This window comes from Oncorhynchus kisutch, unplaced genomic scaffold, assembly GCF_002021735.2.
Source record: "Oncorhynchus kisutch isolate 150728-3 unplaced genomic scaffold, Okis_V2 scaffold1917, whole genome shotgun sequence".
Classification (NCBI taxonomy): domain Eukaryota; kingdom Metazoa; phylum Chordata; class Actinopteri; order Salmoniformes; family Salmonidae; genus Oncorhynchus; species Oncorhynchus kisutch.
The window spans coordinates 10,460-34,853 of NW_022263862.1; the positions used below are offsets into that span (position 1 = coordinate 10,460).

General features: G+C 42.5%; 1 protein-coding gene, 5 long non-coding RNA genes and 1 other non-coding gene across 7 annotated transcripts; 1 reads left to right on the forward strand and 6 right to left on the reverse strand.

Annotated features, from left to right (window-relative positions):
* Positions 1-1,556: 1,556 nt before the first annotated feature.
* Positions 1,557-6,171, reverse strand: LOC116368413 (uncharacterized). Its single transcript, XR_004208507.1, has 4 exons — positions 6,121-6,171; positions 1,955-2,096; positions 1,750-1,846; positions 1,557-1,674 (listed from the first exon to the last, which is right to left on the reverse strand). It is a non-coding gene; the product is annotated as an uncharacterized LOC116368413 (long non-coding RNA).
* An 88-nt stretch (positions 6,172-6,259) lies between these two features.
* LOC116368414 (uncharacterized) lies at positions 6,260-6,986 on the reverse strand. Its single transcript, XR_004208508.1, has 3 exons — positions 6,937-6,986; positions 6,640-6,770; positions 6,260-6,310 (listed from the first exon to the last, which is right to left on the reverse strand). It is a non-coding gene; the product is annotated as an uncharacterized LOC116368414 (long non-coding RNA).
* Positions 6,987-7,240: 254 nt separating this feature from the next.
* On the reverse strand, positions 7,241-7,791 carry LOC116368415 (uncharacterized). Its single transcript, XR_004208509.1, has 3 exons — positions 7,739-7,791; positions 7,510-7,624; positions 7,241-7,299 (listed from the first exon to the last, which is right to left on the reverse strand). It is a non-coding gene; the product is annotated as an uncharacterized LOC116368415 (long non-coding RNA).
* Positions 7,792-7,885: 94 nt separating this feature from the next.
* On the reverse strand, positions 7,886-8,719 carry LOC116368416 (uncharacterized). Its single transcript, XR_004208510.1, has 3 exons — positions 8,667-8,719; positions 8,256-8,376; positions 7,886-7,935 (listed from the first exon to the last, which is right to left on the reverse strand). It is a non-coding gene; the product is annotated as an uncharacterized LOC116368416 (long non-coding RNA).
* Positions 8,720-10,052: 1,333 nt separating this feature from the next.
* On the reverse strand, positions 10,053-10,571 carry LOC116368417 (uncharacterized). Its single transcript, XR_004208511.1, has 3 exons — positions 10,521-10,571; positions 10,282-10,381; positions 10,053-10,103 (listed from the first exon to the last, which is right to left on the reverse strand). It is a non-coding gene; the product is annotated as an uncharacterized LOC116368417 (long non-coding RNA).
* A 10,697-nt stretch (positions 10,572-21,268) lies between these two features.
* LOC116368412 (nidogen-2-like) lies at positions 21,269-23,448 on the reverse strand. Its single transcript, XM_031819173.1, has 5 exons — positions 23,320-23,448; positions 22,743-22,806; positions 21,936-22,067; positions 21,736-21,823; positions 21,269-21,659 (listed from the first exon to the last, which is right to left on the reverse strand). The coding sequence occupies exons 1-5, from the start codon at positions 23,431-23,433 to the stop codon at positions 21,644-21,646; spliced, it is 414 nt and encodes a 137-aa protein (XP_031675033.1). The 5' UTR covers positions 23,434-23,448; the 3' UTR covers positions 21,269-21,643.
* A 648-nt stretch (positions 23,449-24,096) lies between these two features.
* Positions 24,097-24,215, forward strand: LOC116368418 (5S ribosomal RNA). The gene has a single exon (XR_004208512.1). It is a non-coding gene; the product is annotated as a 5S ribosomal RNA (ribosomal RNA).
* The last annotated feature ends 179 nt before the right edge of the window (positions 24,216-24,394 follow it).

A 24,394-nucleotide genomic window follows, 5' to 3' on the forward strand; every position in this document is an offset into this window, starting at 1 on the left:
AAATACTATCCTGTGTCCTCAGATTAATGGAGTTAGATATGCATACGTTTTTTTCCTGTATATATGAATTACAAATCAATCATGTTTAGTCTATTGTATAGTTACAATGTGTAATCATTGATATCCCAGGAGCAGTAAACACTTTTGAAGTGTACAATTGTAATACATACATGCAGACACCGCATCGTTTGATATGACTGAAAGTGTCTGTCATACCAGAACCACACCTTTATTTGCCAAGGAAGAGTACATGATTGGTGAATATATTCAATGTACAGGCTACAAGATGGGAATCTCATACGTGGTATTAACTAAAATACATGTGTATATAGGTCTTGCATCCTTGGCACAATAAAGGTATATTCTACTCTAGGCTTCATTAATGCCATTCAGACTTGAGGTTCATTGATTGGTATGAATATTAGTTCAGAACTACGTTTTAGGGTCCATACCCAGAGCGGCACAGTTATTTTTAATCCGACTCAAGCAAGTAAATAGCTAGCCATGTTACTTTAGCTGCATTGCAAGGCAAGCTTACATTTGTGCAGTCAATGCTTTAGCCAGCTAGATGCTTTACAGCCACTGTTTCACAAGACAACATCCTGGTTTGTTGGTTCTCAATAGTCCCTGAAAGACAAATTACAAATTCATTCTCCTAACACAAGCTAAAGAGATTTTCGTAATTGAACTTTGACAAAATATATATATATATATATATAGCCACGTCTCTACATTATCACATTCCTCTCAAATTGTACATTTGCTTGACTCGTTGAGACAACTTCCATCTGTTTTGTCAGCAATCTTCGTTGAGCACCACAAGGCAAGGGTGGCTCGTGTCAAAATTAGTCTTTGGGACCCAAATGCATAATGATTGCGCAAACTCCCCTTGTGGTGGTCTGGAGCAATGAAACCGTCCCACGGTGCAAGCTCGCAACTTTAAGGAGTGTCTTCAGTCCCCGCTGTTCCGTACGGTGTGTGTTGAAATCTTATCCTGATGCGGAATAGATTGCAACGTATTCATGGCTCTACCTTCGTAGATCGGACTTGGAGATTGTGAAGAGATGTCTTGTGGGGAATGCATGGGTGTCCGAGCTGTGCGCGAGTTTAAAACAGACAGCTCGGTACATTCAGCTTGTCAACACTTCTTACACAAACAAGTAGCGATGAAGTCATGCTCTTCCCATTTGAGCCATGAGAGATTGACATGCATATCATTGAAGAAGAAATGTCCATATTGGATGGAACCAAGCTAGTGAGAGGTATCAAGGAAAGTTGTAATTTCAGTTGAAAATTACCAACACTGCATCCAACCACAGCCCTGCTGGTTTCACTTTGGCAAACCACCATCTGCTATAACATTGAGTCAGTTCATCCTACTGGACAACGGAAAGCTTTTGTTTTGTCACCCATTGTTTGTCCTAGACGGGAAATTGGTGTGCAACACTTATCTCCCTCCGGTGGATGGTTGAGTTCCATGCTTACAAAAGGGTTGATTGATACATGTCAGATGACAAGCCTACGACATGGTGTTAAGGTAGCTCCAACGGTTAGGATTGTTTTATATAAAACACTTTATTTGTCATGTTAGAACAATACATTACACCCAAAGAATGTATCCAGAAGAAACATATACATGACGCTCCTCAAAGAGGTCTTTGACATGTCGTTGACCTGTTGAGAGAGAGAGCGAACCTATTAGTTCAGTTATGGTCTGCCAGGGTCTGAAAAGCATAAAACAAGACCTACCTCTTTTCAGGTTGTCCTGATTCACACATTGTCCACTACAGGGGCCGCCAGTGGGACTACTGGCATCACAGATGACCACATCACAATGGACAAAGACCTAGGAATCAAAGATTTGATGGTGTCAGTTATTTAAAAATTTTTTTTTTAAAGGATGATTGCCACTCACAAAATTAAAGAATAAAGATTGTTGGGTGAACTTTGTTACCTGGCCACTCTGCTCAACCGCATCCTCGGCGAAGGAAAACATATAGACCTCAAAGCGTTTGACGTGAGAGGGGAAGTGGACCCTGGCGTCAACTTCTACCGGGTGGAAGACCACACGGTATGGATCCTCGGGGTTCTCACAGCTGCCAGTGTAGAGAGAGAGGGACTAAGTTATGAACAAGAAAACGCTGCAAACCCCAACCGCCTTGTGTACAAAGTCTTATGGTGGTGTCATGACTGTCCTGTGAGGATCAGATCAATTTACAGCAGAAGTGGGTTCTTTCTCCCCCTCCAGTATGAACTAAAGGAATGTTTTTGCTAACAGGCTTTACCCAACAATCACCTTTGTCTTGAAAAAACATATTTCATATACAATGTAAAGGCTAGAGACGTCCTACCTGTAGAGTAAGCACGTTTCTAGTAAAAATCACAAAATAAAAACCAATATGACATTCATTTTCTATAGCTAATCTCTGAGTGCATAAAAGGAATGGTAACAGAAATTAACATTAGACCAGAAAACCGTGAGGCGCAAGCTAGACGTTTGGAACTTTCCTAACCTAGAAAATTAACTAAGACCATTCTGCTACCACATCCAAACCATCCTACTCATCACCCACTGAGGAATCAGCGACAGGGTTGATTAGCCTATCTTCCAGAACGTGTGAAAGGAAAATCCATCCTGTAGTTCTGTTCAAGACTAGTCATTGGAGCCACGGACAACCAACAACATTGACCTCATGTAGCCAATCAGAGAGAAGACCAACCACCTACCTTTCCACAAATACATTCATGCCTGTACTCCAAGCTGGTGCCGGTTCGTGTGTTCAAAAATGTATCAATGATAAGCGTCCCTTACGGAACGGTGGGGGGTGTGAAGAGAAACCTTGTAACAAGCTGTCATTGTGTCACCTGTGTGTTTAGCCTGTGTTATTTAGTTAGCTAGTAATTCAATTAAACCAACTTGTATAGTACTGAATCATAAGGCTGGGGTTTTTGCAGCTGCAAGGAGGATACGATGTAAAGTTAATAAGTTGACTATCAATTTAGATTTCTACCGTCTAGAGTTTAAGTCGGGAGACGGTAACTTTAAAACCGCTTCCTCGGCACCCCAAATCCTATGTTTTTATTTTAAAGAACAGAAATTGGGCTTTCCGTCAACAATATTTATTTTGGTCTACTGCAATGGCTTGTTAAATGACAGATGTCAAACATGTATATTATATTCCATTGACATGAGGTGAGATGTCCCTCTAAATGGTTCTTAAAATTCTAAATGATCCAGAAAGGTCGCCTGTAGTCTGACCAGAATATTGATCGTGGTTTAACCAAAGTTGCCGAATAGACAGTCGGTATCATCAACAAGGCAATCATATTTTGCAACACAAGTACTTCATTTTAAACAAGAATTTCATGCAATGCGCCAGAGCAATTCTTCCGCTGTTGGAGAAAAATTGGTCACAAAATAAATTCCACACCCACGGCATCGGAGTCACATGGAGGACTTCTGTGAAGGGCGCAGCTCTACTATACAAAGTAACCTACGCATTGACAGTTTAGGCCTACTTTTTTAATTTGCATCTTTGGGAGGTTTATCCTTTACGGTTTAACTGCCAGATATTAGCAAAAAGGAATTTGTGAAATCTGAAGACGTTACATTAAGAGAAACACCCACACCAGTACAAATCACTTGAGCTGACAGACGATGGTAAGGATTTTGCACAACGATATAGTTGCAGCTTAAGTGACAAATCTGAACAACCCATTTTGTGCACAGCCATGTGAATGTTGTGTCTTTTCCTATGATATACAAACATTTCAGCCTGTTTTTTTTAAACTGCTATGACATTGCTGATTTAATAAACAGTTACGCCGTGTCCACATGGCCAAATTTAGGTTGATACCAATTCATAAAATTGGTAAAATTGCATGATTTCAAAGCAAACCCGATCCCCCAAATGAACGGTTTTGACAAATAAAGTTGCTTCACTACACTGCTTGGTGTAACATGCAGCCAGATACTGAAAAGGCACCCGCAAAATAAAGTGTCATTTGCAGCGTGCATAATCATGGGCAAAGTCATTGTAGCCCATTACAAGGTAGGAAAAAGAAGTCATCTTTCTATAGTAACCCAATTTAAATTCTTGAGATAAAAATTAGGCCAGCATGTCCATCTGTGGCAAAGTGCTCACCCAAATAAAAAAATGTAGTAACATTTTTTTTAAATATGAACATTAGCTAGCTAAATAAGGTTAGCAAGATGCTGCTACACTTGACCGTGGTATTTGTTCATGTTTAGCAACTCCCAATTAGCGCATTCCTCTAGGACAGGAAATTCCATTGAAAGCGGCATCAACTTCTGGGGATCCTGTCAACTGATCCTATTCAGTTCCAAACATCCATGCTGCACAGGCATCTGAACCATCCTTTAGGTTTAGTGCAATAACTGTTTTAAACACAAGAGGTCACTTGTGCCTGAATTCAACCCAAAACCAACAACTTCAGTCAGTGTTAAGAGCAGTTGTATGAAACCAATCGGAAAGGCAAGCCAAGCTTGCCAGCCGCTCTTGATTTCCATTCGACTGACCATCAGCTTGGCACAACACTGAACTGTAGCAAACCAAAAGGATAACATTGAGTAAAAAGGTGTAGGTAATGCCAACATTAACCTTTCACACACACACACGAGTTCCAAATATCTTCAACAGTCGCCCCAGTGGGAGTTGATTTTATGCGCGTGATGTCAGAATGCACTCACCGTTCCAACATGTGGACATTTAACCCGCGCTGACCTCAGACCAAGGCACACTACCTGCTAATTTTCTAGAGGCCGTTTCAACTTCTAATTTTGCCTCATTCATTCACAAAAGTAGCCCATTTCACTGTTGCAGACCATTTATATTTGAGAATTTAATGAGCCGGACAAACTTTCCTTCAAAAGAAAGCCCAAGCACTTCCCCAGATCAAGTATACAGTCCTTGAACATTTATTGCCTTCCTTACAAATAACTGTGGACATGCGTGTATTCCTATTAAAGTGCCTTATTTTCTGTGTCACGTGTTGTCGTTTCTACTGCATCGTACCATAAGTATAATGTACTTAGCGTTTTATTCATGCTTTCTGATTCTTGCCTAGATTGTAATGGACACATGTGTAAAACACTTGAAGGTGGTACTGAATATGAGCTAACACCATACAATGCAGTCGGGTTATCACGTAAGCGTCTGTCAGACTTATGGTGATCTCAACTGGAGTACCCCCATTGTCTTGAATGCACTGAAGTCGTCAGTTGATTTGAACACGGCATCAGAGTGTAAACTATGGTACCTCAGGGTTGCCAGATCAGACCCCCCTTTCCAGGGGTATATAGCTTAGAAAAACTGTCTGCCTCACCATTTATTGTTGATAAATTCCCAGATCTTAGTAATATTTCCTGCATCATCCTCTTCACAATACCTTCCCAAGGACTTAACCCCCAATAATGGATTGTGCTATATCTTGCAACTCTGTTTCGCTTTCGTGCTAAGTGACAACAATTGGCGTTTTGTATAGTTACCTGTAAACTACTTGTCATGTGTACGCCGTAACAAGTACAAACATTATCACATGCTGAAGTGGCCAAACTAAGTTAAGATCTCAGGCAACGGGCGCAGTGAACAGCATTCTAGGAGTTCTTGCTTGACAAACATGGCTGCCATACTTTCTATACTAGACTTACATGGCTCCCTTGTACCGCATCATACTGTAAAACAAGTCAACCTGTTATTTAGACTAGATGATAACGTTAACATTGATATATTTTACAAGCAAAGCTGGAATAAAGTTGTGAAGAACTTTATTTCTCAACACCACAAAACATCGTTTAGATGATTTCAGACAACGCGGTTTAGAGTCGTTTGATGCAGCATACGTTCCGTTCCAATGATACGCTGCAGGGACCACTCAGTGATAACAAGCATGTGTAACAGCATGTGAAATTGGGTGGAGATCTGTGACAGACCGCACATGGCTCACATCGTTTTTAAGCATTGTGACCACTCGACCTATGGATGGGGGCATAGCCACGGTAGCCAAAGTAAATGGCCTGCCAAGCATGATAGGTTGCTAATTACTCAGGAACCACACCTGTGGAATAACACTTGTTTAGGCCCAAAAACAACATGTTACCCATTAATGATGAGATTCCACCGGGGTCGGGAGTCACGGTCCTCGTTGAGGGTGGCCCAGCAGTGGTCAAGCACCAGCGCTACCTTGGGATCAGAGGACGTGGTCAGCTCCACCTCAAAGTGCAGAGGCTGTCTAAGGTACCTCACCACTGGATAGTCCTCCTCCTGGTGGAACGTGTTATACGAGGCATCTGGAACACAGAACAAGACAACCGGGGGTCGTGTTCAGTGGGCACCATCTGAACTTGTCCATTAAGAAATGCTCGTTTATCATATCCTGTTGTGCCCCAATGAACACAAGCCATTTATAGCCAACACTATCCACCCCCCACTAGAGGCTTCTGACAAATTCCCAAATCAGCTCCTCACCGTTACTACATAGCCACACCTGTAGATCTCAGAACGCAAGAGTAATATATCACAAGCTTACATTTTTGGGAATGGTTTTGTAAAGGAGACCTTCCAAGATTCTTTTAGAGGCTAGGGGTCAAGTTGAAATTCTGAATTTGTGCACGCTTACCCTGAGCGAGTCTCATTCTGACCATTAGTCGACCCGTCCCAGTCTCGGCAAAAGGCTCGTTGTCACGCGGCCTGGTCAGAAAGGCCAATGTGCGAGTGATGTTGGCCACATAGTAGCAGGAAACCTTTAACCTAAAAAGAGGGATGTGAGCAACTTCAATAGGGGAAACGTCAAGCAGTGGAGTGGACACTGGTAGTAGAGGCACATTTTCCCTGTATACAAAGTATTGAGCAATGGATGAAGAAAAATAAACCTTATGAAGCTAATAGCTACAATTGTGATGCGTAATGCACTTACTGATATTCCTCCTCTGAAGACGTTGTGGCATTCAGCTTCACCTCAAGTTCATCTGGCAAGGAGATTTCGTTCTCATACAGCATGACATTGTTGATAAACTATGTAGTAGAGGGGAATTGCTTATTACAGCCTGCAGAAGCAAACAGTCCATAAATACACAGTACCCATCACCTCAGGGTAATAGTCATTTTACCTTCCTGGTGGTGCCACAGGAGTTCACAGTGAAGTGGAAGTAGGCGAAGCGATCGTCACTGTAGGTGGGACCACAGGCGGGGTCGCTCAGGGTCAGCTGACCGGGGTTCAGACCGGGAGCAGACTCCACCTTCACTGCCAGCGCAGTCATCGTTCCGTTAGAGAAACACTCTTGGAGGTGGGAGAGCAAAAGACAGGTAGCCATCAGACCTGGGTTCTGTATTTGTTACACTTATTGAGCTTGAACCAATGGAATAGCACCAAAAATGCAAACCATGCCCATCTGGCACTACCATTTAGACTCACGGTATTTGCAAGGAACCCAGGTTTGGTAACCATGTTAAACGACAATTTATCGTAAGTAATTGTTTGAGAACCAACCAGTCAGCGTTTTGAGGAAGCTGCAAGCCAGGGAAAAGTATTTGATGGTCATGTTGTTGTAAGGATTCAACAGAGCCACATCCAGTCTGCTCCTGACAGAGGACGAGTGAACCGACTGGGAACCAATGGGAGAGTTCATTAGTCCAATATTGTATGCATGTATACAGGGTAAGGAATGCAAGGCTAGCTGCAGCAATTTAGGTTAACATGTTTTGGGAGAGCGTCGTACCTCAAACACTGCGTCCGGCGAAGAGAAGGGCAACGTGATGGTGAAGTCTGTGTCGCCCTCTGTTAAATACTGTTGAGCAAACTCATGGTTAAGCAGCCGCTTGCCAACCAAGACCACAAAAAAGGGCTCTTGGTTCCTGTAGTCCACAGTGATGTGGAAGTTCTCCTGATCACAGTTGCCAGTGACTGAGGGTGGCACTGCAAGGACAAACAGGGTTGTGTTCATTATTTAAGCACAAAAAACAGGAAGGTACTACTTGAACTGGTCCAAGAAGAAACCCTTGTTTAGATTGCAAAATGTTTTGCTACGGTGGGACTGAATAAACACAATCCTGGCAAATCAGGAACAGGGAAACTGGGTCCAAATACTCTAAAGCTTAACATTTTCTTTGTAGAAAGACCGCATAGGAAAACCCTACAGTATGGCTAGTTGGTCTTTCACTGCCAATTTCCCTTCAGGGCAATCATTAACGAGAGGAAACCATTCAACAGTAGTTTGGCGTAGTCCAGAGGCATACCAATGTCCAGCAGTACAGCGTCCACAACGGCAGAGTGAGAGAAAGGAGCGTACTCTGGAAAGATGACCAGGCCGTAGATCAGCTGAAGAGTGAAGGTTGTGACACCTTGTTCCGCCCTTCTCTGTAGTGAAGTTAAAAGCATTGGTCAGCATTATTGTTGCAACAGAACTCTATTCAACATCAAGTGACAACTAAGTACATATGGGGACTATTAAAACAAACTATATACTTATAGTAATGTTGCCCTCATTCCTCTAAATCAAATGCATACAACTGCCAAAATAATGGAAACACTTGAGTAAATGAGGGATACAAAGTACATTTGTGCCATTATTTATATTTTGTTGGTGGCCCACTTATTAGGGCATGAACAAATCACTGCGTGTGGCTTTGCATTTAACAGAAACACACCTCCTTAAAGACCACCGGGTCTGAGAAGGGCACCTCCATCCTGAAGGTCTTCAAGGTGTTGTCCGGGGATCTCTGCTCTTGAACATTGAAGCCCCTGGCGTTGCACTCTGCAACAGTTAGCACCATGGTGGGAAAGGTGATGTTCAGCAGCTCCACATCAAGGTTGAAGGTCCCCAACTCAAGCACAAACACTGCCTGCTCAGGAACTGTGTCTAAGGGCGTGTCTGTTCATTGGCAAACAAAGGAAACCATTTTGAAATGCGGTACAATGGAAGTTGAAAATGTACATTTGTTATTGGGTAAGTCCAGGTATTGCCTCCCCGTTTCAGTACATTTTCTGTTTTGTGCCTAACGAACAACCCAGGCATCCCAAATTACCATAGGCACTATTTAACTAAACCAGACTCACAGTTGCGAACTTGTGGAGGCCTGGCCATCGGAGGTGTTGTGATAGGGAAGAGGACTTTATAGCTGGTGTTCTCGTGTGCGACGTCCTCGATCCACAGCAACTCAAGCATGGGCTCAATGGTGTAAGTGACAAAGTACTGGTCATCCTGAATATGGCTCTGTAAGGGAGACGAGTGATGCAGTCAGGCTGTAATACACAATTTGAGTGCAAAAACAGGTAAATGTTCCTTATAAGCCAGAATGTTAAATACAATTATTCTACCACTTGTCTTTGCCGCTCGTAATTTAAGACACAATATCCAAAGGAAAGTATTGGTTACCAGACTTTAGAAAGCTGGTAGGTGTATGGTTGTCAACTTGCATTTCTGGCGGTGTGCATTTACAAAGCAACTGACACGCAAAGTAAACACTTGCGCAATATGTAAACAGCAGCCGAGTGTTGCTTGCATTCAGTTGACAGTGGCAAAGCTACCGCCTCCCTAAAAAGTCAGGTAAACATACTTTAGTGTGGATATTTGGTCTGAAATTTCAAGCGGCTAAAGGACAAACTGCAAAGACAAGAGGTAGAGTATGTTTAAGTGTAATTTTATGCAAAATTCTCACAATTTTGCAAACCATTGTATATTAGCCTGGTTAAGCAAACAATTGCTCAATAAGAAACGTTTTACACAAGACAACGTTTCTAGGAGTTTACCCATGAGAGATGGTAAAGGGTTACTGAAAAGCACTGACAACTGCTATACTATAAAGGGCTCTACAAATAAGACTTTGAAATTAAACAGGAACATTTTACTCATCCAATGCTGACCTTGAAGTAGCCGCCAACCGCCCCCACCGGAATTTCAACAATAATATGAGCCTCTGTGACTAAAACCGAGTAGTTTCTGGCAGCCATTTCCTCAGTGTCCAGCCTCTTAGCGTCAATTCCCATGTACACCTCCAACATGGTGAAGGCATCAGAGGAGAAAAGTGGGTCTATGTGCTTGGGCATGTACCAGGTGATCACTTCTGGAGTAAAGGCCACTGCCTCTGCAGTGACACAAGAAGCCAAGTGCACATCAAAACAGAACATTTTGCAACTGAAAACTGTGCCATTATTTGGAAAAAGTTCACCAAAACATTTTCCCAACTGAACACTACATGAATGTCTTGTCTGGAGCCAATTAAGAACTGGGCTTATAGGCTCTTAAATTATTTCACACTCAACCTGGTGTTGGACAAACAGCCGTGGCATCTACTCGAGTAACCAGCCACTTCTGCTCAAAGAAGGTTGAGGTTGAGAGCACCCGCATCGGAACCCCAGCTACCTGTTCAGGGGGCAACCACACCAGGGCAGTGTTCAGTAGGACACACCGTATTAACAATATGTTGCAGAGTTCAGGTAGGGCCACCGTTTCCAAATGTTTGCTCTACTGAACATGACCCAGTTCATGGAGGTCAGCTTACATTCTGGAGGTATGTCTCCTCTGCATTATGAGGGCTTCTTAACACCAGCCGTGTGGGAGTGTTGGCTATTGCATAGCCCTTTCTTTGGACCTCATCCACATTCATGACATTCTTGCTAGGACTAAAGACGACTGCTGTCATTTTGTATCCTGAAGCAACAGCCTGTCTCAGGAAATGGAAACATGAATTAAACAAAATTGTCAACAAACGCACATTGTTTAGCGCCATCCTGTCATTTTGTAGTGAAATTACAGAAACTGAAATATATAAACCTCAGCTCCCCTCCGGAAGTTGCCGCTCCTTGCTTTCGGGCCCCCAGTGGGCTGTTTGGGGATGGTTTGGATGTCTGGAAGAGTCCTTCTGACAGACACCTAGAGAAGAAAGGCCATTATTCCCTATGCATTTTCTCCCTCCCATACAATAGGAAATCAAGGGCCAGTTCTCAATCTGTCCACTCGCCTCCTTAAATGCATTGAGAATAGGCTAAAGTTCTCCTATGTGCATTTTGAAGACGCGAGTGGAATTGAGAGAGTCAAGACCTCTACGTTGTGTCGCAGAAGAAATGAAACACGGGACAGTTGTAGCTCTAGACAGATCATTTATACAGGCAGTACAACAAGCGGGACTATAAACATGTCCATTGGGGCATGCTCTGCTCACTTGCCTCCATGTAGTTGCGGTCGCACAGAATCTCTCGGGAGGTCCAGGGGGTGTAGCTACAGGTTTTGCCAACTCTATAAACAGGGTCTTCAGTCATGTGGTTTCCTGGCAGCCTGAACTGCATGACCAAGCTGAACATCTTATCATCCTAAAATGAAGGGGGAAGGGAAAAAAGCCTTCATTATATAGCAAAGAAAATATCATCTGGTGACATTCATGCAAGTTATAGACTGTGGCAAAATTGGCTATATGAATGCAGCTGCCACTGTATTGAAGCCACACTACAGGAGTAGAGCTCAATAGTTCACATCACTGCAGTCTGTATCAGAAAGTTGGCTGGCCCTCTGAAAGCCCTCCATAAACTTCTGCTGTACCTTACGTCATCGTTAACTTAGAGGTAAGAGATACCAGACCAAAGGGTGGCTAACAATGGAGATCCTTTTGATATCCACAGAGTTAAGTAAAACTGCGTCAATGTTTCTGGAACCGGACTTCGGCAACTCAGGCTTATTGAGAACCTTTTTACTGAAGAATGGGTTCAGTTATTTCATTTTTCCATCTAGTGATGCAAATATTGACTTGTATCTTTGTGTAGACAGGGCTCATCTGTAAAAGAGCCTGGTCTCAGCATGACTCCATGTCAAAGGTAAATAAAATTGCTACAGAATGAGTTGCAAATGCAGTGACACTGAAAGGCAAACTTTCCATTTGAAGTACAAGCAAACACTACAGTTCTTAAGGTTACCATGTTTTGGGAAAAGCAGTTTTGAAGAGAAGCAAAAAACATGGCATTCCCCATGGGGTCAAATTTAAAGCTGAATCCACACTGAGTAGCAAGGCCAGGCGTCAGGTTTATGATTTGTGTGTCATCTGGAAGGGATGGAGATGGTGTGAACACAATAGTTGACAAGCAATATCAAGCCATGAATTATGAAAGGAGAGAAAGAGAATCATAAGAGGCAAACTCACTGAAGACAGCGTCAACATCTTCAAAAAGAGGAGCGACACTCAAACGAATAACGTTACCAAGGCATTCAGCGTTGAGGTCATCTGGAATAGGAAAGGTTAGTTTAAAAAAATATTTAAAAAAAATCTTGTCAAACGCTTAGTGCTTAAATTTGCAAGGTACAAAATGCATACTTATAGAAGGTGTCTGTTGTGCTTGTATGCCCACAGCTGCCATCAATAGGCAAAACAACCTGTAAGGCATTTGACAAATTATTATGATTAAAAGGAGGAAGAACACAACTCAAATGTTTGCGTCGCACAAGACTCTCCTAGGCCTGCTACTACTTACCCTGAGCTAAGGAAAATAATCATTGTAGAACAGATTTATTCTGATAAAATACACAGCTACAGAACCTGATATTTGACCCAAAGTGTGCAGCCTACAGCCCAGGGGTATGCAACTTTTACCCTATGACAAAGGCTTCCCACACTCAGTCACCTGAAGCCCAAAGGGCTGCACATTCTCTTTTTATTCCCCGAGCCCTACAAAGCTGATTCAAATAATCATCCAGCTTTGTTAATCTGAATCAGCTGTGTAGTGTTAGGACAAAAACCTAAATGTAAGGCTACTGTTCAATTTTAGAAGGGTGCTCCGCCGCTCTTTTATCCATTCATGTCAGGGGCCATGGACCGGTGCACCTCGGCTCAGGTTAATAGAACTCCCTCATTAGCAGCACAACAGCCTTTCACAGGTGAAAAGCATAATTACCCAACCGTCTAAAATTGTAGCCCAGACAGAGAGAAAGATATTGGCCTCTAATGGCCAAAATGCTGTATTTGCATGCACTTTCACAATTTGAATGTAGTCAACTGGGTGGGACTACCAACTTCATTTGGCTGAGCCCTACTGGTGACCCTGTTGAAGTCATGTCCAATCGGGTCATCAGAAGGGCTCAGACAATTGTGAAGAAGAAATGTTACTACTTTAATGTGAAGATAGCCTCAATGGCGCTGCCCATGCTGTCACAGACACTATATTGGCACAGATACATAGATGAGTCTTTTATCTTCTTATGGCTTCTTATTATCTTCTTGTCCAGAGGTGCCCAGAGTAAACTGCCTGCTACTCAGTCCCAGAAGCTAAGATATGCATATTTTTAGTATATTTGGATAGAAAACCCTCTGAAGTTTCTAAAACCGTTTGAATGATGTCTGTGAGTATAACAGAACACATATGGCAGGCAAAAACCTGAGAAAAAATCCAACCAGGAAGTGGGAAATCTGAGGTTGGTCGTTTTTCAACTCATTCCCTCAAATCAAATCAAATCAAATTTTATTTGTCACATACACATGGTTAGCAGATGTTAATGCGAGTGTAGCGAAATGCTTGTGCTTCTAGTTCCGAGAATGCAGTAATAACCAACAAGTAATCTAGCTAACAATTCCATAACTACTACCTTATACACACAAGTGTAAAGGGATAAAGAATATGTACATAAAGATATGAATGAGTGATGGTACAGAGCGGCATAGGCAAGATACAGTAGATGGTATTGAGTGCAGTATATACATATGAGATGAGTATGTAAACAAAGTGGCATAGTTAAAGTGGCTAGTGATACATGTATTACATAAAGATGCAGTAGATGATATAGAGTACAGTATATACATATACATATGAGATGAATAATGTAGGGTATGTAAACATTATATTAGGTAGCATTGTTTAAAGTGGCTAGTGATATATTTGACATCATTTCCCATCAATTCCCATTATTAAAGTGGCTGGAGTTGAGTCAGTGTGTTGGCAGCAGCCACTCAATGTTAGTGGTGGCTGTTTAACAGTCTGATGGCCTTGAGATAGAAGCTGTTTTTCAGTCTCTCGGTCCCAGCTTTGATGCACCTGTAATGACCTCGCCTTCTGGATGATAGCGGGGTGAACAGGCAGTGGCTCGGGTGGTTGTTGTCCTTGATGATCTTTATGGCCTTCCTGTGACATCGGGTGGTGTAGGTGTCCTGGAGGGCAGGCAGTTTGCCCCCCGTGATGCGTTGTGCAGACCTCACTACCCTCTGGAGAGCCTTACGGTTGTGGGCGGAGCAGTTGCCGTACCAGGCGGTGATACAGCCCGACAGGATGCTCTCGATTGTGCATCTGTAGAAGTTTGTGAGTGCTTTTGGTGACAAGCCCGAATTTCTTCAGCCTCCTGAGGTTGAAGAGGCGCTGCTGCGCCTTCTTCACGATGCTGTCTGTGTGGGTGGACCAATTCAGTTTGTCTGTGATGTGTACGCCGAGGAACTTAAAACTTACTACCCTCTCCACTGCTGTTCCATCAATGTGGATAGGGGGGTGTTCCCTCTGCTGTTTCCTGAAGTCCACAATCATCTCCTTAGTTTTGTTGACGTTGAGTGTGAGGTTATTTTCCTGACACCACACTCCGAGGGCCCTCACCTCCTCCCTGTAGGCCGTCTCGTCGTTGTTGGTAATCAAGTCGTTGTTGGTAATCAAGCCTACCACTGTTGTGTCGTCCGCAAACTTGATGATTGAGTTGAAGACACAGTGGGATATTGGTCATGTTGCGCTTCCTAGATGTCAAAAGTCTTTAGAACCTTGTTTGATGCTTCTACTGTGAGGTGAGGGCGAATGAGAGGGGAATGAGTCAGAGGTCTGGCAGAATGCCTTGAGCTCGTGACGCTCGTTCACATGAGGGCGAGCTCTGTTCCATCGCAATTCTACAGACAAAGGAATTCTCCGGTTGGAGCATTATTGAAGATTTATTTTAACAACATCCTAAAGATTGATTCTATACATCGTTTGACATGTTTCTACGGACTGTAACGGGACTTTTTGACATTTCGTCTGCTCCTAGTAGACACGCTTCGTGAGATTGGATTTGTTTACAAAACTTGCTAACAAAAGTAGCTATTTGGACATAAATGATGGACATTATCAAACAAAACAAACATTTATTGTGGAACTCGGATTCCTGGGAGTGCATTCTGATGAAGATCATCAAAGGTTAGTGATTAATTTGATCTCTATTTCTGATTTTTGTGACTCCTCTCTTTGGCTGGAAAAATGACTGTTTTTCTGTGACTTGGCTCTGACCTAACATAATCGTTTGTGGTGCTTTCACAGTAAAGCCTATTTAAAATCGGGCACTGTGGTGGGATTAACAAGAAGTGCATCTTTAAAATGGTGTGAAATACTTATGTATGTCTGAGGGAATTTTAATTATGAGATTTCTGTTCTTTTGAATTTGGCGCACTGCACTTTCACTGGCTGTTGTCATATCGATCAGCCCTAAGAAGATTTATCTATCTCTATGAGGCAAGACAATTGTCATTCAGGATTAAAAGGTGACTGCACTTCCTGATTTGGCCTTAGCTGTGTTCGAATACTCGCACTAACTGTACTGTTTGTGACATGAATTGAGTATTTAGTATGCTTATTGGTCATAGTATACCTGTATAAATATATCATAGAATACCTGTATACCTCTGGCCCTTCTTTGGACACATATCGATCAGCCCTAAGAAGATTTATCTATCTCTATGAGGCAAGACAATTGTCATTCAGGATTAAAAGGTGACTGCACTTCCTGATTTGGCCTTAGCTGTGTTCGAATACTCGCACTAACTGTACTGTTTGTGACATGAATTGAGTATTTAGTATGCTTATTGGTCATAGTATACCTGTATAAATATATCATAGAATACCTGTATACCTCTGGCCCTTCTTTGGACACTGTGTTAACTAACCTCCAGATGAGCTTCAATGCCATACAACTCTCCTTCCGTGGCCTCCAACTGCTCTTAAATGCAAGTAAAACTAAATGCATGCTCTTCCACCGATCGCTGCCCGCACCTGTCTGCCCGTCCAGCATCACTACTCTGGACGGTTCTGACATAGAATATGTGGACTACAAATACCTAGGTTTCTGGTTAGACTGTAAACTCTCCTTCCAGACTCACATTAAGCATCTCCAATCCAAAAGCCCCATTTACTACCCACCACTGCAACCTATACGCTCTTGTTGGCTGGCCCTCGCTTCATACTCGTCGCCAAACCCACTGGCTCCAGGTCATCTACAAGTCTCTGCTAGGTAAAGCCCCGCCTTATCTCAGCTCACTGGTCACCATAGCAGCACCCACTCATAGCACGCGCTCCAACAGGTATATCTCACTGGTCACCCCCAAAGCCAATTTTTCCTTTGGCCGCCTTTACTTCCAGTTCTCTGCTGCCAATGACTGGAACGAACTGCAAAAATCACTGAAGCTGGAGACTCAGATCTCCCTCACTAAGCTTTAAGCACCAGCTGTCAGAGCAGCTCACAGATCACTGCACCTGTACATAGCCCACCTTTAAATAGCCCATCCAACTACCTCATCCCCTTGCAGTATTTATTTATTTATCTTGCTCCTTTGCACCCCAGTATCTCTACTTGCACATTCATCTTCTGCACATCTACCATTCCAGTGTTTAATTGCTATGTTGTAATTACTTCGCCACCATGGCCTATTTATTGCCTTACCTCCCTTATCCTTTCCTTATTTGCACACACTGTATATAGACTTTTTCTACTGTATTATTGACTGTATGTTTGTTTATTCCATCTGTAACTCTGTTGTTGTATGTGTCGAACTGCTTTGCTTTATCTTGGTCAGGTTGCAGTTGTAAATGAGAGCTTGTTCTCAACTAGCCTAACTGGTTAAATGAAGGTGAAATAAAATAGAAATAAAAAAATACTATGGATATATTTAGTATGCCAAATGTTCCAGGATATCGTACTAAATTCGCCAAAATATGAGAATACACGAAGAGGACACTATTTCGGTACTTTAGGGCCAATAATGCAATTCTTCAGGAAATGGGCGTGGCTTCACATCGTTTCCAGATTTGTTGAAAATGGCGGAAAATATGCAGTCGATATGCAACGAGAGCGGATATAAATTCATTGCTTTAACTAATTATGACAAATATTAAGAAAATGTTGAGCAATGTAATAAAGTAATTACTTTTTAAATAAGTTAACTTACACGCTATATTGGCTGACAATTTGTTAGCTACACTGGTCTTACGAACCACATAGCGTATCAGTACAGCAGTATGTACCGGTATGTTGTTAGCTAGATACCTAATGTTAGTTGGCTACTTATAGATCAAACTTGACAGTATAATAACTATAGGCTATCTAACTAACTACCCAATGTTTGACGTGATTATTCCCGTCATTCTGAGCTTAGCTAAATGGTATAGTCATTGTGCGTTCTCAATGGACATTCGGGTGCTTTCGTAAATTCGCTCTAGCTGCCTACTCTCCTCTGAATTTACAAACAGACAATCTGACAACGCTCTGAATTCATGAGCGCATTCTGGAACTCCTGATTGAAATTAAGAACACACCTGAAGTCGTATAATGTCTAACCAGTAATTTGTTATGCTAGATAGCTAGCAAGAGGTTGCATAGCAATAGCATCAACTTCCGGTAGACAGGTGAAAAGCTAGTCCGCGCAATCCAACACAAGGGTTCTCTTGTGTCATGCGTGGATCAACTCCCTTTTATTTATCACCCTAATAACGTTGTGTCTTTTTATTGGACTAAATGCAGTTTGTTAGTGCTTCCCTGCCCTGCCCTGATCAAATCAAATAATAATAATTAAAGTACTTCCCCTATTCCCCGTTAACCGTTTGTCCCTGCTTCTGCAGGTTTTCGCTCTCAAAAGTACACTTTTTAATAGAAATATAACACGATTAGATGTTCTATGTCCACGACAAAATTTAAAACCCCTAGCAGGAAACCACTTTTGAGGTCTGGGAAAAACGGAAGACATGTCGATTTTGGGGTGTAGTTACCCTCTTTTAGGCAAGTGTGCGCCAGGAAGAGACCTTTGTTTGGTTAAGCGGTGTTGCTGTAGCGCTCATGTGATTGCAGAGTTTGCAAAACAAAAGGCCACTGGATTGATGCAAATAATCATGATATAATTCTGCCAGGCTGGCATAGGCTACTTTGCAGTTAACATTTGATTGAGAAGTTTTTTGTGGGAAGCCTTTCCTTCTCTACCACAAGAAGGTTATCATTAGCCTCATCTCTAACGGCTACACAAAGTGTAGACATGCGCGAGCTTCGCACGCATGCGCACGGAAACTGGGCAGTCCTGTGCAGTTTCTGAAAGTTGCATGGAAATACCAATCACTGATGCATTTTGTTCATGTCTTATGTTTCACTTGGGCAAATGAATAGATTTTCTAACAAGTTGAAGGGATTGAGTTGATTTCCTCCTTAGTTCAAAGCATTTTTGAATATTGTTGAATTTCGGTTTAATGTCTGTATTTCGTGATTCCGTGAGGGCGCGCTGTATTTTATAGCTCTCACACACACACACACACACACACACACTTACACACACACACACACACACACACACACACACACAGCAAGGATGGAAGCCGGACGTGGTTAAATTAACCCAAAAGTTATTTTGATGGACATAACCTGCAAATGTGAAAATGACTGCATTCAACCCTGTGTAGATCAGTCAATTCTAAACATAAAGACTTAAAACTCATGATTCCGTAAGAGCCTACCCCAATGAGGATATGTGTTCACGTTTAGCTTCCTGTGCCAACCGGAAGTGCCTTAAAATGGTGTCATAGGTGCTGTTTCGAAGGGTTAAAAAGGTCAGATCTTTTTCAAACTTCATATGTGTGATTAAACAACCCTCATGAACTGTAAATCAGTAATTTTTCCCAACAGATGTCAAAGAAACAAGGGCCACGGTTGATTCGTGCTGTGAAGATGACTTTATTGAATGGCTTGCCAGCCATACTCCATGCCTGGGCCTGCAGGACGCAAAGTTCTTTGTTTGTCAGACGAATCACTGGGTCGAAACTACAGAAGAAGTGAACACACATGGTTAATGTTCTGATAATTTACTTTGGAAATACTTATCACTGATTTACAGAAATATTGGATCAAAGTTGTCTAACTAAGGCAAACAATTTAGAATCATCCAATCCTGTAGCCTACTCCCGACCGTCACGTTGTACAGCGCCATATTTTCCATTCCATCCTAACGGAAACTCTGAATAGAAAGACCATAATATTAATCAAATTATTAAAGGGAAATTTCTTCAAATCAATCCCAAATACTATGTTGTTACAAAAAAATAAAGAATTCTCTGGTAATGCCAATACGGAATTCTATCAAATTCTGGTGGTCAAACTAGCGGTAACAGAAAAAATGGCTGAGAATTAAATGACGTGCCACAGAATTCTGCGGTAGCACGAAAGGTGTGCCACAACTTTTAAAGGAGTTGCAACTGAATGTAAGAATGCTGTTTATTGACTCTAGCTCAACATTCAACACCATAGTACCCTCCAAGCTCATCATTAAGCTTGAGGCTCTGAACCCAGCACGGTGCTTACACGGGCGGCGTAGTTGCCGCACCAGGCGGGCCACCCCCGGGTGGGGGTTGATAGCATCATGTCGGGCTGTATCACCGCCTGGTACGGCAACTACGCCTCCCGCAACAACTCTCCAGACGGTGGTGCGGTCTGTCCAACGCATTACCGAGGGCAAACTACCTCCCTCCAGGACACCTACAGCACCCAATGTCACAGGAAGGCAAAAAAGATCAAGGACAACCACCCGAGCCACTGCCTGTTCACCCCGCTATCATCCAAAAGGCAATGGTCAGTACAGGAGCATCAAAGCTGGGACAGAGAGACTGAAAACAGCTTCTCTCACTCAAGGCCATCAGACTGTTGAACAGCCATCACGAGCATGGAGGCTGCTGCCTACAGGCATATTATAGGAATCATTGGCCACCAGAATTGAAAACCAGTCACTTTTTTTTCATTTACTCATCTCATATGTACAGTTTTCGCTAAAAGTTGAGAATTACACAAATATTAATTTTCACCAAGTCTCATGCCTCAGTTTGTATGATGGCAATTTGCATATACTCCCAGAATGTTATGAAGAGTGATCAGTTGAATTGCAAAGTCCAGCAAGCACCAGGACCGTCTCCTAAAGTTGATTCAGCTGCGAGATCGGGGCACCACCAGTACAAAGCTTGCTCAGGAATGGCAGCAGGCAGGTGGGAGTGCATCTGCACACACAGTGCAGCAAAGACTTTGATGGCCTGGTGTCAGAAGGGCAGCAAAGAAGCCACTTTTCTTCAGGACAATCAGGGATAGACTGATATTCTGCAAAAGGTACAGGGATTAGACTGCTGAAAAGTCATTATCTCTGATGAATCCCCTTTCCGATTGTTTGGGGCATCCGGAATAGAGCTTGTGCGGAGAAGACAAGGTGAGCACTACCATCCGTCCTGTGTCATGCCAACAGTAAAGCATTCTGAGACAATTCATGTGTGGGGTTGCTTCTCAGCCATGGTAGTGGGCTCACTCGCAATTTTGCTTAACACAGCCATGAATAAAGAATGGTACAAACACATCCTCAGAGACCAACTTCTCCCAACCATCCAGGAACAGTTGTGACAAATGCTTTTACCAGCATGATGGAGCACCTTGCCATAAGGCATAAGTGATAACTAAGTGGCTCGGGGAACAAAACACTGATATTTTGGGTCCATGGCCAGGACACTCCCCAGACCTTAATCCCATTGAGAACTTGTGGTCAATCCTCAAGAGGCAGGTGGACAAACAAAAACCCCACAAATTCTGACAAACTCCAAGCATTGGTAAGGCAAGAATGGCCTGCCATCAGTCAGGATGTGGCCCAGAAGTTAATGGACAGCATGTCAGGGCAGATTTCAGAGGTCTTGAAAACAGGTCAACACTGCAAATAGACCCTTTACATCAACTTGATGTAAGTGTCAATGAAAGCCTTTGACACTTATGAAATGCTTGTAATTATACTTCAGAATTCCGTAGTGACATCTGACAAAATTATCTGAAGACACTGCAGCAAACTTGATCTAAATTAATATTTGGGTCCATCAAATATTTTGGCCACGAGTGTATATTCTGTATCCTAGTCTGTTCTGACGGCGGTCTTCAATATGTATATAGTTAATTCATGCGTACTGAGTGTGTGTACACACGTTGTGGATTTGTTCAATATTACTGCGCTGTCGGAGCTAGAAGCACAAGCATTTCACTACACCCGCAATATCCTCGGCTAAGCACATTTGTGATCAATAGTTTATTTGCAATTACATTGATAGTGATTACAGGGCAATAAAGAGCTGAGTACCAGGCAGTTAGCAAGTGTAGTAGGCTACTAATGACCATCAGCAGCATCATAGCTTGGAGAGCCTAATTACCATTTGACTGCCTTTATGAACACCCGTCTGGAGGTAATACAGTAAAATCCCTTCCTCCAGTTCACAGAAATGGACAGTTCAGATACATTGTTCAACATGTAAAACCAACAAAGTAAATACATTTCTTCATTATGTGTATGGCGAGAGGCATCTCCCTCAGTACAGTAAAGACAACTGTCAAAGTATTTGCAAAGTCTTCTCAACGTCTTCATTCCAACATCTTTCATCTGCGAGGACCACTACAATGAGACAAACACAAATATTAACATTCAGAACCAACTGTAAAGATCAAACATGTAGTGAATGAGTGTGTACCTGCATGGACATTTGATTGGAGCAGTGCCTGGAGGAGTCTCAGTGCCCAGAATCTTCTGTCCAGTACTGGTCACACACCAACAGTAACCTACCAGAAATAGACATGTTGCATAAACAATACACATATTACCCCATCACATCGAATTGTCACACTCAACTGAATTGGAGCATTTTGTGTGTGTATGTGCCACAGTGTTAACCTGTAGAGCCCGAACATTGCTTAGGGGTGTATTGTCCAGCGGCGTCACACGTTGGGATGTAAGCTCCAATTGGGCCATTTATCGCAGCATCTCTAGCACGCTCACAGGGGGTCTTGGGTTGTATCGTAGCATCTGGACACAGGTAACATGGATTGTAATGTGGACATAACATCTCAGGACAATATATGGACAGAATATACATGACTGGACATCCAAGAGCCCAGAATCTTGGGTTGCGTCCCATATTGGAACCTACTCCACCTGGTCAGAAGTAGTTTATACGGAATAGGGTTCCATTTCAGATGTAACCTAGGTACTTGCTAGCTAAATATTGAAATTCTCCTACTTGTTTAAAAGCCCTGTGCAGTCAATTCAGATTCTGTCTTTTATAACAGTTGATGAAACTAAGACTGAAAGTGGGGGTATCAGTGTTCTTTCCTGATAGTTGGTAAACAATCCAATCATACATCCAGTTGAATGATCAAACCATTCAGGCCAGCATCTAGACACAAATATACATCTCTGGAACTCGAGGAGTGGCAGGTAGCCTAGCAGTTAGAGTTGGGCCAGTAACGGAATGGTTGCTAGTTTTTATCCCTGAGATGACAAGTTGAAATATCTGTCTGTGCCCTTGAGCAAGACGATCTTCTCTCAAATGTCACTAATGGCTGGCCTCCGAGGGTGTCCATGGGACAACTGGTTATGAAACAAAACATTAATACGTACGTGTGTTTGTGGAGGACAGATCAACACCCACTAATGTTTATTAAAATGTTGGTGAGTAAGTGTGAGGTAAATCACTCTTACCTCCCAGAGCAAAAGCCATGCTGAAAAGCAGAATGATGGTTAATGTCGCCATGGTGATAGTCTCCTGAGAGAGAACGAGAGTGAGATTAGCTGAGCATTTTAAAACATTTGGAATGGCTGTGGGTACTAGAGGAGAGGTTAAGGAAACCCTGTGTTAAGTACAAAACTTAAGCAACAATTGCTAAACCCAGTCCTGAGGACCTCAAGAACCGAGTATTGGCAACACGGCGCTACGATTCTTCCGACAAAATTCAGGTATCATCTAATCTATTGTATGTGGTTGAAGAGCCTGGCACACAGGAAAATCTATCCTTCCCAAATGGCTCCTCATTCCTGTTGTAGTGAACCAGCTTTGACAAAGGCCCACAGTGCACTAGATAGGGAAGGGGAAGCATCCTAGAGCGAGTCATAGATTACCTCTTTACTGCAAAGGTAACTATTAGTCTATGCTCTTAAATTCAGGGGGTCACTCCACAAAATGGCACCCTATATAGTGCACTACATTTGACCAGGGTCACATAAAATTAAGTTGCCATTTGAGATGCAGATAGTCTATTAAATAATGACACAATCTCACCTTCTGCACTCTTCCAAGGGATTCACTGGGTGTCTCTGTTGTCTGTGAGTTATGGACTACTTCTTCCACCTCTCCTTTTAAAGGACCTTTCACAGGTGTGACTAGTTGCCTCATTAACCCAACGAGAGTTGCCGATGTCGGCCATTAGCCAGTGGTGTAAAGTACTAAAGTAAAAATATTTGAAAGTACTACTAAAGTAGTTTTTTGGGGGTATCTTTACTTTACTATTTATATGTTTGACAACTTTCACTGAACTACATTCCCAAAGATTATATTGTACTTTTTACTCCACACATTTCCCCTGACACCCAAAAGTACTCGTTACATGTTGAATGTTTAGCAGGACAGAAAAATGTTCCAATTCACGCACTTATCAAGAGAACGTCCTTGGTCAACCCTACTGCCTTTAATCTGGCAGACTCACTAAACACAGATTCTTCCTTTGCAAATTATGTCTGAGAGTTGCTGTGGCACTGGCTATCTGTAATCATATCAACAACAACAACAAAAACACGAAAATGGTGCCGTCTGTTTTTTTTATATAAGGAATTTGAAATTATATATGATTTTAACACCCGCCCGCTTATCACCATTCAACTGACGACCGAAGTCAGCCTGCAGGCACCCGGCCCACCACAAGGGTTCATCCAACAATCTGTGCTGCAATTTCTTCCACTTTTTGAATGACACAAAGATGCTTTTCTAAATGGTGAAAATGCAACAGCTGTTAATCAGCCTCACTTTGACTTTATATAGTGCACCAATAGAGAGATTATCGCTTACGACCACACCGGCCTGAGTACACCTGATCTCGTCTGATCTCGGAAGCTAAGCAGGGTCGGGCCTGGTTAGTACTTGGATGGGAGACCGCCTGGGAATACCAGGTGCTGTAAGCTTTTTGTCACTGCCTTGTGGAATTTCAACTCTTTGTCCGTTTTTTCCCATATGTGCCCTTGCTTTGAAATAAGTAAGCAAGGTTAGTTTGTATTTCATCCAACAATCTGTGCTACAAATTATGGCTACAGTATATGCAATTTCTTCCACTTTTTGAGTGACACAAAGATGCTTTTCTAAA

Bases quoted from the DNA above. Each gene is read 5' to 3' on its own strand.
- LOC116368412 (XM_031819173.1), bottom strand. From the start codon at position 23,433: ATGAGGCAACTAGTCACACCTGTGAAAGGTCCTTTAAAAGGAGAGGTG. The intron at 22,807-23,319 runs GTGAGATTGTGT...GTTCTCTCTCAG, and splicing joins CCCTTGGAAGAGTGCAGAAG to GAGACTATCACCATGGCGAC. The intron at 22,068-22,742 runs GTAAGAGTGATT...ACCTGTGTCCAG, and splicing joins CATGGCTTTTGCTCTGGGAG to ATGCTACGATACAACCCAAG.